At 39.8% G+C, this 13,644-nt stretch overlaps 1 protein-coding gene across 4 annotated transcripts in view; it reads right to left on the bottom strand.

Moving 5' to 3' along the window:
- The window catches only part of clcn2c (chloride channel 2c), a 197,781-nt gene that overhangs the window by 22,819 nt on the left and 161,318 nt on the right, over positions 1-13,644 (bottom strand). For 2 of the 4 annotated variants that reach the window (XM_072455762.1, XM_072455771.1), the window contains 3 exons: positions 12,661-12,772; positions 9,198-9,268; positions 8,316-8,393 (listed from right to left, as the gene is read on the bottom strand). In XM_072455762.1, coding sequence (XP_072311863.1) covers positions 8,316-8,393; positions 9,198-9,268; positions 12,661-12,772 — 261 coding nt within the window. The remainder of the gene's footprint in view (positions 1-8,315; positions 8,394-9,197; positions 9,269-12,660; positions 12,773-13,644) is intronic. The other 2 variants (XM_072455779.1, XM_072455788.1) reach the window with 1 other exon arrangement.

Genomic DNA, 13,644 nt, shown 5'->3' with positions numbered 1-13,644 from the left:
AACAGGCCCACAGGACGGTCATACAGGAGGGCTGCAGGGGTCCGACGCTAATTTGCTCGGTGCAGGGCAATAATGACCCGTATGGAGCGCAGACCACTTAACACGTCCCGAAAAAGACCGGCTAATAATGCGCCATCTGCCTCCACGCCGGCCGCAGCGCGCTCCTCGTGGGCAAACGTAACAATTAGACTTTTAGCACGACATTTGTGAATAATTCCTCAATTAGGGACAAATATTTGCACAGAGAAGAATGCGCTTACTCACAGCAACTGCTATTTTTAGACGAGGTACAAATATCAAACGCCACTAGCTAGAATGCTATTGTAGTACTTAATTCGTTATTACAGTACTGCAGTGTGAATACATCGCCTATATTTTTATAAACACGCAATATGAGAGAACGCAAAGGAACGGTACACAATAAACCTCGATATTGAAACTAAGGAAAAGGGTTGATTGTCAGTTTTCACACCGCACTATTTTTAGACAACATAAAGAAATAATGAACGGAAAATAACCCGGCCTAAGGGCCAAAGCTGCGACGAACGGGTACAAGCGGTAGAAGCTGAAAGAAGAAGCTTGAGAATGAAAATAAGGGTGATGTTTACTCAGGGGCCCTAACCGCAATTTACAAAACAATATACCCAAGTTTCCGGACTATAAATTGTACCTTTTTTCATAGTTTGGCGGGATTATCAAATTATTGTAACGTTTTGTTCATTATTTTCACACTGAACCACAAGAGGGCGCGCTCTAGGCTCTAAGCGACGCAGAAGAATAATCTGCACTTCCTCTTCCTCTGGAGTTTTGTGGAGTTGTTTAGAAGTGACACAGAGGAAGAAGAATTCAATGGATTTAGTGATTTGGGGTAAAACTGATGCTTTGCTAAACTTGTTAGCATGTTCTTTATGCTATAGTTATCTGAATAACTGTTCATATGTTACATTAACATACCAGACACTTACCACAGTTCTGTCTGTGCCTCATGTAGCTGAAGGTGTTAGCGTTAGCATACGTCATGTAGCTGAATGTGTTAGCGTTAGCATACGTCATGTAGCTGAAGGTGTTAGCGTTAGCATACGTCATGTAGCCGAAGGTGTTAGCGTTAGCATACGTCATGTAGCTGAAGGTGTTAGCGTTAGCATACGTCATGTAGCTGAAGGTGTTAGCGTTAGCATACGTCATGTAGCCAAAGGTGTTAGCGTTAGCATACGTACACCTATTCACCATGTTCTCTCTGTTATTATTTTAGAGTGCATTTCAAGATGTTCTTGGTCTTGGATTTTATCAAATTTCCCCCAAAAATGCGACATAGTCTGGAAAATACGGTATGCAGAAAGAACATGCAGTGCGGCCCAACTGAGATTGATTATATTAAAAGGTCAATAATTGTCTTATACGAAGTCTGACAAAGATCAAGATCCTTATGAAACTAGTTATTATTTCAATATCTTCAGCGTCAACACCTAAACGGTTATCTAGTTTGGATATTAGTTTGAGTATATATTATAGGGAGATTGTGCACACATTCGTTTTCCTGTTAACACGTTACATTTGCCTCGGACAAAAAAAAAAAAAAAAAAAAAGGATGAACGCTGGTGAGTTACACCTCTCGACATGTTGTGGTTTCAAAAAGCAGCGCTACATAGACAGCGAAAACATCATATAAATAACACATTCTAAATTGTGCGGCAAAACAATCATCCCTAATAACGAGCCTACAAGGGAGTAGTTCATACTTCAACTCTGCTGCTTAATGAAATAAAAATTAACATGTTGTGATATCTACTGTGTCTCTGTATCTGCCCAAATCTGCTCCATGTGAACAGCTCCACAGTGAGAGGGGGGAAAGCCTGAGGTTTTACGCCCCTAATAAGAAGCACTCCCCACGGGCCTGGTCCAAAGCTCATTACTCTTCTCCTGTAAGCAACTGTATCCACCACTATACGACTGTTAAGCAAGGAAGAGAAATAATCAGGAAGAATCAATACGAAAAGCAATTCCTCTCTCTGCAGCGGTGGAAAGTCTGCTCAACACTGCAATACAAATGACACGGCCAAGTAGTAGTAGCATCAGCAATAACAGCAGTAATAGCAGTGTAGTATCGTAGTAGTGTAGAACAGCAGTAATAGCAGTGTAGTATCGTAGTAGTGTAGAACAGCAGTAATAGCAGTGTAGTATCGTAGTAGTGTAGAACAGCAGTAATAGCAGTGTAGTATAGTAGTAGTGTAGAATAGCAGTAATAGCAGTGTAGTATAGTAGTAGTAGTGTAGAACAGCAGTGTAGTATAGTAGTAGTAGTGTAGAACAGCAGTAATAGCAGTGTAGTATAGTAGTAGTGTAGAACAGCAGTAATAGCAGTGTAGTATAGTAGTAGTAGTAGTGTAGAACAGCAGTAATAGCAGTGTAGTATAGTAGTAGTGTAGAATAGCAGTAATAGCAGTGCAGTATAGTAGTAGTAGTGTAGAACAGCAGTAATAGCAGTGTAGTATAGTAGTAGTAGTGTAGAACAGCAGTAATAGCAGTGTAGTAGTAGTGTAGAATAGCAGTAATAGCAGTGTAGTATAGTAGTAGTAGTAGTGTAGAATAGCAGTAATAGCAGTGTAGTATAGTAGTAGTAGTAGTGTAGAACAGCAGTAATAGCAGTGTAGTATAGTAGTAGTGTAGAACAGCAGTAATAGCAGTGTAGTATAGTAGTAGTAGTAGTGTAGAACAGCAGTAATAGCAGTGTAGTATAGTAGTAGTAGTGTAGAACAGCAGTAATAGCAGTGTAGTATAGTAGTAGTGTAGAATAGCAGTAATAGCAGTGTAGTATAGTAGTAGTAGTGTAGAACAGCAGTAATAGCAGTGTAGTATAGTAGTAGTGTAGAATAGCAGTAATAGCAGTGTAGTATAGTAGTAGTAGTGTAGAACAGCAGTAATAGCAGTGTAGTATAGTAGTAGTGTAGAACAGCAGTAATAGCAGTGTAGTATAGTAGTAGTGTAGAACAGCAGTAATAGCAGTGTAGTATAGTAGGAGTAGTGTAGAACAGCAGTAATAGCAGTGTAGTAGTAGTGTAGAATAGCAGTAATAGCAGTGTATTATAGTAGTAGTAGTGTAGAACAGCAGTGTAGTATAGTAGTAGTAGTAGTGTAGAATAGCAGTAATAGCAGTGTAGTATAGTAGTAGTAGTGTAGAACAGCAGTGTAGTATAGTAGTAGTAGTGTAGAATAGCAGTAATAGCAGTGTAGTATAGTAGTAGTAGTAGTAGTGTAGAACAGCAGTGTAGTATAGTAGTAGTAGTAGTGTAGAATAGCAGTAATAGCAGTGTAGTATAGTAGTAGTAGTGTAGAACAGCAGTGTAGTATAGTAGTAGTAGTAGTGTAGAACAGCAGTAATAGCAGTGTAGTATAGTAGTAGTGTAGAACAGCAGTAATAGCAGTGTAGTATAGTAGTAGTAGTGTAGAACAGCAGTAATAGCAGTGTAGTATAGTAGTAGTGTAGAATAGCAGTAATAGCAGTGCAGTATAGTAGTAGTAGTGTAGAACAGCAGTAATAGCAGTGTAGTATAGTAGTAGTAGTGTAGAACAGCAGTAATAGCAGTGTAGTATAGTAGTAGTAGTGTAGAATAGCAGTAATAGCAGTGTAGTATAGTAGTAGTAGTGTAGAACAGCAGTAATAGCAGTGTAGTATAGTAGGAGTAGTGTAGAACAGCAGTAATAGCAGTGTAGTAGTGTAGAATAGCAGTAATAGCAGTGTAGTAGTAGTGTAGAACAGCAGTAATAGCAGTGTAGTATAGTAGTAGTAGTGGTATGTGGTGATAAAATACTATGAAAACTAGATTTGAGCAGATTTCAGAATTGTATGGACCAGATGGTAGAAAAAGCTTCAGTTGTAGTCATCTGGACTCAGTTTGAAAAAATATATTTTTCCAAACTGAGTCCAGATGACTACAACTGAAGCTTTTTCTACTATGGAACACGCCTGGACGAATGAGGGATTACACCGACATGGACCAGATGACCAAACACTAACGTCATTTTTAAAGACAAACATAGAATAATCTCTTGTCAAAAACATATATGAAGAAGTTTAACATCTTTGCATTACCCAAATACTTTTACTTATCATCAAAACTTTGGGATCGTAGGAACACTAGACTGGCAAGTAAAAATGTTACCATCTGCGGGTGTGATGGGAACGAATCAGAGTAGAAACAGTAACAGTAGTAGTAGACTTTACTGCCAAAGTACTAATAATACTATCTAACTTTATTTGTATTGCATATTTCACCAACACCACGTCTTCTCCAAAGTGCTGCTACACGAAGTACAAAACAAGCACAAGTAAAAAGTACTCTCATCGTGCCGCGTTAGGGCATCATACCCAATAATTTGACTTTAGTAACCGCGCCTCTTAAACCACTCTCAAAAGTCCACCATTACTACAAAGAAAAACCCATCAACACTAACCCGGGCTTTTCCCATCCGTCCACATCAGTCCAGTGCCATTTATCAGAGCCCGTTCTCCACACGGGCTGCTCCGGGCGACAGGAGAGCGATGTCCCAGCGCCGCACTGGGCTCCGAGAGAGGGGAAAATGTGGACAAACTTCAATAATCTCCCCTGACATGTGAAACTAATGGGGCCCTTAAGTGGAGGCCGCATACATCATTAATATGGCTAATAGAGTCATACACAGAGAACAGAGCATCGAGAGGAAACAGTGTTCGGTTAATGGGCCGCGGTGCACATCAGACACCGGCCGCTCTTGTGCCACTGTCACGGGACAATAAATGATGTGGATGATGTCGGGTCATTTGCGGCTTTGTGACCAACGTTTACGCTGTATAAAATGAACATTGTGTAATTGAAGAAACTGTGTAAAGATCGAGCAGAAGCATTATGTTGTCGAGGCCAGTTGTGTCGTCCAATGAGATACATCAATGTATCAATCACACCTAAATGTAATACAATTTCAACTCTTAAGTTCAAGTTAAAGGGCCTCTGACAGGTGTGAGTTTACAGATTTGAATTTTTGCTAACAATTATAAAAAAAAATATCCCGGAATAGTTAATTTTGTAGGTTTATACTTTCACTTCCTGTTTGTAATTGATGACATCACATTAGGAAATTAGCCGCAAACACGAATCTAATGTCACAATTTGTTTTATTTGACAAATACAAATATATGAGTGTGTTTTTTTTGTTGATTTATGTTTAGAGGGTCAAAAAAGTAGTTTAATTTTGTGTAAATTCTGCATAAACCTGGTCTGGAATGAGTGTCCCTAGTGTGATGTCACTTCCTGTCATTTTATACAGATTTTTCAACGTTTTATCCACAAATACCAACTCGATTGGTGTAAAACTATTATTTATATTTACAACAGGTATAAATACACCGAATAAAGTCCAAAAGAGAAAATTGTAAAGACCTGCCACACCCACTTTAACTTTAAGATGAGTTAAATACAGCACAACTTCTGGACCTGTCTCAGTTAACTCCCTCTTCAATCTATGTAAAAAGTCAAATGTTTAGTTCAAGTTGTCCCTATTCCTCCCTTGCCATGTCAGAGTACAACATCACCTTGTTTCAGTTCAAGTATTTCTTCATTTAGCGCGAAAAAAATCGAGCGAAAAACACTCAAAAACAATGTAACTCACGTTAGCAAGACGGCACAAACACCCAGGTCAACACATCCAGTAAAACGCTTAACTTCACCTAACCTCACTGTCAAGTTGAACTACTTTATGGACAGCAATCGTATCAATTCAAACGGACGCGATTGACGGACGGATTAACCAATCAGAGAAAAGCATGGTTAGTCCGTGTTTTAACCGAAATGGCAACTTATGAGCAAAAAGGAAGAAAAAAAATTACAAATACACACAGTACTGAGAAACTACGCACATTTTTGTATCTGAGGTAAATGAAGTGATACAGTTTGTACTGAATAAAACAAGTATATTTAAGGAGATTTCAGCATTTGAGCGACACAAACTAAAGGCCGAACCGTCCGAAGTTGGTGGTCTTTTTAAGGCTTTCTTATGGTCCTATTCCAGACCCTTTTGCACGAGGTCGAGCTCGTGTGCCCAAGCTATAGTCGCCTCAAAATGGAGCCGGACAAAAGTCACATCAGTCTCGTTAACAGCGAAACGTTGCACACAATTGTCGATAAAGTGCGGTGCTTGGCTGAGTGGTAGATGCTCACCGAAGAGAACGCCTTCAAATTCGGTGGAGGTTCCTACGGCAAAAGCGACAAGATAAACGTGGTGAGAAGATTAATACCGAATCATTAGCGACAACTGACGGCGGCGTCTTTGGATGCGATCAAAAATACTCATAATAGCGTTTGATTTTCTGTAAAAAAAAAAACAAAAAAAAAAAAAAAAACGGGGCTTCATCATCGACCCGACATTGTCCCGCGTTATCATTTGTCTCCGTTTACAATCACGTTGACCGTTTATTGATTGACATGCGTGGCTGCAGAAGGGCTCGTGCTGGTGATTTCTGCCGTTAATCTCATAATCTCCAATATCGCTGAGAACTTTTCATGCATCCCAATTCATCATTGAAGGTTCATTCGTGATACGCACTTCGAAAACGCTCAAACGAGGAGATGAGGAGGCTAAACATTTAAAGCAATGCAATGATGGGTAAACTGATGCATTTCAATGGGTTTCACAATGATTACTTCGATGGGGTTGGAAATATTGGTATAACTTCATTTTAAAAAACTATAGATTTGTAGCAACAAGTTTCTAAATGTTGAGGAAACAAGGACTGAGACCGTTTAAATCACAGTTGTAACATCTGAAAGCACATTTGGCCATTTTTTTGTATTAATTTGCAACTGGAGAGGTCAACATTATTAGGTTAAGCGATATTAGTGGTTATTCAGGCCACAATTTAACTGTAAGAGCTTAAAAATAACAATTGTGGCGAATTAAGAAGCAAAATGATGTCCATTTGATTCAATCTTTAGTCAAAAACTAACAACTAAATGTAAAGACTTATCAGGCTGTTTTTGTCGCATTAACAGTATTTCATCTTATTTGGTAAATTAGTCAATTAGACACAAATTTGAGGAATAGTAACAAGCCAATTTACGATTTTACGTGTCAATAATGATGACTAAACGTTATATCGTGTTGTTTTTGTCCTCAAAATAATAATAACGCTTACATTTTAAACCATGACATTTGTATTTGCAAAACACATAATTAAAAAACTAAACATATTGTATATTTGGCATCAATGTGTGGATTTAAAACTATTGCTTCGCACCCGTTTTTAATCAAGTTGCGGAGGTTTATGCGTTAGACATGTTTTCAAAGTTCAATGGTAAAGACGTGTTTTACTGATCATTGCATTGTTTCATTATCAAACAGTAACATTTCTATCTCATTTGTGTCGCTTCCTATTCGACAAAAAGAATGAATCAAAAGCTCTGTCCGTCACGTCGAAACGGAGGCGGTTATTTTCTCAGAGTCACGCCAGAAACGGGGCGGGGCAAAGGGCTCTGGGAGGCTTCACTGATTGGACGCCTCGAGTGACACGGCGATGATGTCATGCTTCACTGAACAACCTTGTCCTCGTAGAGCGCTTAACCACGCTGGAAATACACTTTGAATGGAGAATATTGCATTTATTATTTCCGCACTATATGTCGAGATTTCCTGTTCAATATTGGTCAAATGCCCTAAAAAAAATTGTTAATGGCGAACTTTACTAAACTTGTATGTAATGCTAGTACTGAAAGAAGAAGGCAGATAACATAAAATACATTCTAATATAATAACTAACCAGTATTTAGGGCTGGGCGATATTAAAAAAATATGTATATTCAGGCGATATTAAGCAAATTTATGTTAAAATGGCTTTTTAAATGTATTAATTCAGGTTGAAGTATCAAACAAATATGAAAGGGCTGTTAAATTAACCACTAAAGTGCAAAAATATCACTTTATCATTTTTTTTCAATCTGTGCTGCATTTTTCTTAAGATAAATGATAAGCATGATAAACAAATGTGCATATCTTCAAAACAACATTCAGAATATTATACATTTTTCGATACATCGCCCGCCTCTACCGGTACATTTCCGAACACTAACGTATGATGGCAACTTCATTTAGTTTTGTCTGCCATGTTTTAGCTCGGACAAGATTGTTCAGCTGTTCACGGCGCGATGACGAGGACGAGATCGCGATCCGTCGGAAAAGCAGGAATCAGAACGGGATGAAATGACAATGACGACCGTCGGCTGATTTGGATGATCGTGTCGCCGGCGGATTTGGGACGTTCGGACGTCCCCCCAAAACGGCGGCTCTTACCATGACAGAAATCCGGACTCGTTTGGACGGTCTCCTGTGCTCAGGAGTCATAGGGACTTCCAAGGTGTTGTTGTTTCTCTTTGCAGCGACATAAGACAAACAACGTTAACAAGAACCTTGGTATTCGTGTCGCGTCAAAATGTATCTGCAGCGCTTGGGGAATATAAATGATTTAATGTAGAAAAGAGGGTTTCCTTTTGAGCAGAGACATAGAAGGGAGGGATATGAAATAGAGGTCAAATCCAAAATGAGGCTCATGTCTGTAGGAAGAAGTGAAAAGTGTAATAAACTCTAAAGAATTATTGTGAGAATAAAAGGTTTAAACATATTTGGTGGTTAGAGAAAACAATAGCAAAAAAGGATAAATTAAGCCAACAGGACTTTTAATTTTTTTTTAATTATTTATATTATTATTTTTTTTTTAAAAATAAAAGCACTGTTTTTGAAGTTTTCCATTTTTTATTTTTATTTCAGCACTAAATTATGGAGATTTTCAGACATCCAGGCATAACGTATATATCCAAAAAGAATAGCGTAAACGTTAGAAGTTATATTTAGTAAGCCCAGCTGTTCTAGTTTTATTCTTTTTGGATATAATTCGAGGATGTGGATATGATCAACGTTTACACAAGGACTAGTTTAAAGACTATGATCAGAGCTTTTGAAAAACGTTATTACGATAAGAAAGTTCTATCCAAGTAACCTATTTGACTGATCGTTTAGCCTCTACAAAGCCAATCGAAAAAGACCCGGAGGCCAAACAAACAACCCGACCGCATTCGGCCCGAGAGGCTTTGAATGACTTTTAAAAGACTTTTAAAGCTTTTTGTGTTAATATATTCGCGTTGTACTTGTAGCAGCGCGTGTTCAGCCATGTCTCACCTCTAAAGCTTCAGCGTCTGGACTGGCACAAAACAAGTTCTTCAAAGCAATTCCTGAATTATCATTTGGACCTGCAAGACACAATGTCACGAAACAAAGATTAAAAACGAGCAATGCACTTTCTATTCAATTGCACACTTTTCTTTTCTTTTAAACCACAAGACTTCACCCTTCACTGTACTGTACGTTTACCAAGTCTTCCAAAACATGCATGTTGAAGCAGAGAAGAGAAGAAGCAGTGACAGATCGGTTTAAATCTGCTATAATTTCCTGCCACGTGCTGGGAACGATATTGCTTCGCAGTACGGTATTAGATGCGCGTATATATCTCGCATTTATTCAATTACAGGCGTTTTAATTGACAAAAATAACTGAAAAAACATGGAAAACAAAAGGTATTCACATAAATCCACAAGTTGAAACAGGTGCTTCCTCTTCTTCCAAACAAATATAATTGTTACTTTTACATCAGACCGCCGCATGAACACGCAATGTCCCATAATAAATTGAAAGCTTCGACCTCTTTGACCAGCGTCCAAAGTAAATGTTTCTGATGGAGGCTGCTTTGAAGAAGACTGAGCTAATGGTGCCGCGTTACGAAACAAAAATCTCCTGCTATCTCTGCGCCAGTCTGGGTTCATTTCCTCCATTCAAAAGCCATCTCGGTTTGATGAAACCAATCACAATATGCTTTACGCGCGACTGTTATGTAAAGGCGCAAGAGAACGGGAGCAACACCGACTTCAAATGTACGTTTCAAGTCAGTTTTAGTAATGTTAGAATTCCTTCGTCTTTTGTTGGTGTAATTCCTCAAAATTGTGAACATTTTAGATGCAAAAATGCCCTATTTTCCGGACTATAAGTTGCACCTTTTTACATAGTTTTGGCCGTGGGTCGACTTGTACTCGGGAGAGATTTGTACCTGATATTACACGTGGTTTTCACACTGGCAACCGCATTTCACATGTTAATTATTTTCACACTGACAACCACAAGAGGGCGCTCTAGGCTCTAAGCGACGCAGAAGAAGAATCTGCACTTCCTCTTCCTCTGGAGTTTGTGGAGTTGTTTAGAAGTGACACAGAGGAAGAAGAATTCAATGGATTTAGTGATTTGGGGTAAAACTGATGCTTTGCTAAACTTGTTAGCATGTTCTTTATGCTATAGTTATCTGAATAACTGTTCATATGTTACGTTAACATACCAGACACTTACCACAGTTCTGTCTGTGCCTCATGTAGCTGAAGGTGTTAGCGTTAGCATACGTCATGTAGCTGAAGGTGTTAGCGTTAGCATACGTCATGGAGCTGAAGGTGTTAGCGTTAGCATACGTCATGTAGCTGAATGTGTTAGCGTTAGCATACGTCATGTAGCTGAAGGTGTTAGCGTTAGCATACGTCATGTAGCTGAAGGTGTTAGCGTTAGCATACGTCATGTAGCTGAAGGTGTTAGCGTTAGCATACGTCATGCAGCTGAAGGTGTTAGCGTTAGCATACGTCATGCAGCTGAAGGTGTTAGCGTTAGCATACGTCATGTAGCTGAAGGTGTTAGCGTTAGCATACGTCATGGAGCTGAAGGTGTTAGCGTTAGCATACGTCATGTAGCTGAAGGTGTTAGCGTTAGCATACGTCATGTAGCTGAATGTGTTAGCGTTAGCATACGTCATGTAGCTGAAGGTGTTAGCGTTAGCATACGTCATGTAGCTGAAGATGTTAGCGTTAGCATACGTCATGCAGCTGAAGGTGTTAGCGTTAGCATACGTCATGCAGCTGAAGGTGTTAGCGTTAGCATACGTCATGCAGCTGAAGGTGTTAGCGCTAGCATACGTCATGTAGCTGAAGGTGTTTGAGTTAGCATACGTCATGTAGCTGAAGGTGTTAGCGTTAGCATACGTCATGCAGCTGAAGGTGTTAGCGTTAGCATACGTCATGCAGCTGAAGGTGTTAGCGTTAGCATACGTCATGCAGCTGAAGGTGTTAGCGCTAGCATACGTCATGTAGCTGAAGGTGTTTGAGTTAGCATACGTCATGTAGCTGAAGGTGTTAGCGTTAGCATACGTCATGTAGCTGAAGGTGTTAGCGTTAGCATACGTCATGTAGCTGAAGGTGTTAGCGTTAGCATACGTACACCTATTCACCATGTTCTCTCATCTGTTATTATTCTGTTCTTGGTCTTGGATTTTATCAAATACATTTCCCCAACTTATATGTTTTTTTCTTCTCTATTATGCCTTTTTTGGCTGGTGCGACTCCATAAAATACGGTAAGACTTTTCTTATTAAACTGGATGAAGTATTGTTGCTACACCGGTAAAGAAAACAGACCTAACTAAACACAATCGTATTTTAGTTCTTGCTTGTTTGGTAGAATCGTGTGAACTTTACATCGACTGTAGAGCGTTTTGGGGTTAGAATCGATTAGTTGAACTCAAGAAATATTGTTAACTAGTGCCATTTTTTGCCTTTACAAGAACAACACCCGAGAACAAAAATCCAAGAGCGTTCCAGCCACTTTCTCTCGCCCATCGATGGTGGTCACCCTCAAAGCTGGCAGTGCACAGGGGACAGATTGTGTTTTCTCCGTGCCAACAAGTGGACCACTCAACACTTCCTCCGACACCACAGGGAGAGCGAGCGAGCGAGCGAGCGACCGCTAACCCTACTGCACTTGGAGTCCGAACAAAGAGAACTGATCTGAAGTGTCTCGACTGTGCTAGAGTCCAGAACAGGTTTTTACAAGCTTTTCCCTCTGGTTGAATGTATTGCAGTCGTCCGTGAGTGAACCCTTTCTGTGGAACTAACCTAATGTTTTAGCAGGAATATTAAGCATAAAACTGTTTCCATTGTTTGTGCACTGACAAAGCTGAAAATGGAACGTTTTAGCCCTGTAGTGTCTCGTGTACCACCAGGGTTAGGATTAGGATGATCGGCTTCGAAAATTGGTTTGAATGACTGACTCAGGTCTTTGGTGCAATTTCACACTTTGCAATTCGAATGAGAGTCCAGCCATAGCTGCTCCACACCGCCAGACTGAAGCCGCCGACTTCAACCAGGCTGGGAGACCGAATATCGTAAGAAAAGTGTGCCGTGTGGCCTCAGCTTCAGGCGCATTTTGCAAAGAATTTAGTTTCTCATTCGAGCTCGAAAAGGAGTGGGAAGAAGAAGAACACACAGGCACTAATAACTGGCACGCGAGGAATCAAATTTGAGTCATTCAGTGCAATAAGTGTGATTCTGAAACTCTTTGGGGAGCCAGGAGTGGAGAGCTACTGGGGAACTGCTGCGCTACAGGTTGGAGACCACTGCTGTAGAACATTCCAGCCAAGAGACAAGCAGGCGGCAGACCCTCTACCTGAAAAGTACCACCGATCGCGTCTGGATGTATGCAGCCGTCACTAAATCTCACTGTACCTTGACCTCGGTATTGCACGTTGAGTGGTACAATGGCGGCGTTAAGGGTCTTACTTGTCGGGAGCTCGGTGGGTCGCTCCACCACCGACGATCTCTTTAAGGCAGGTTTGAGAGGCTTCTGCGGACCGGTGTTCGTGGGGCTGAACGTCGACTCTTCAGTGGAGATCTGACACAACGACAAGGACAAAATGTTCACTAAACGACACCGAAACAAGACGGAACACACTGCGTGAAGTACGGTTGCCACAAGTACCCGGGAGGAACCACGTGTATCAGTAACACGGTGTGAATGCCTGTAATAAACAGGATTCGCTGCCAATAAGAATGCTTTATAATTGGATGCAAAATGTGTGCGGCGGTCTCATTCTGCTGCTCTAATTGACTCTAATACTCTAACGTAAACTAAACACCACATCACCAAATATTCTCCCCGAGGGTTTGGTTTTCAACTGCACATTTTAAGACTAAATGTCTTGACGCCGTCCTTGAATCCTGTTGCCGGCATCCTCGCTCTTCTGACTTTTATGTGTGATCTTAGCGAATCTGATGGACGTAACAAGCCGTCTGACCTTCTGAATACTCCTTAAAAGTAGTCGGTAACTCAGACGCAGAGCAGAGGCCAAACAACGCGGTTTTCATAGAATATGGGAGGAAGTATGCGCTTTCTGTGTGAATATTTAATAAGATCTGTCCAAAAAACATCCACACGGCAAGAAATACTAAACTAGCCAAATACTTAATAATTAACAAGTTTAATTCAGTTTTGTTTGAGTTTTTATTGATTTGTGGGATGTTTTTTGATTTATGTCCGTTTTTCTTTCTCTGGTTGTGTTTAATTAGATTTTTCATGTTTGTTTGTATATATATATATATATATATATTTTTTTTTTTTTTTTTGTTGTGCTTTAAAAATAAAAAGGTTTTAGTTCAAAATCAAGTTAAATTCAGTTTACATTATTCCAAACTTTGGAAGTCTTTGGAAGAATACTTTGAAAATATATGTCGTCGCAGAATACTAAGTACCTGTATTCCAATGTA

The sequence above is a fragment of the Eucyclogobius newberryi genome, unplaced genomic scaffold (assembly GCF_026437365.1).
Source record: "Eucyclogobius newberryi isolate DKJ021-1_F unplaced genomic scaffold, fEucNew1.0.hap1 SCAF_10, whole genome shotgun sequence".
Classification (NCBI taxonomy): Eukaryota; Metazoa; Chordata; class Actinopteri; order Gobiiformes; family Gobiidae; genus Eucyclogobius; species Eucyclogobius newberryi.
This window is presented reverse-complemented; position numbering and strand designations above follow the sequence as displayed.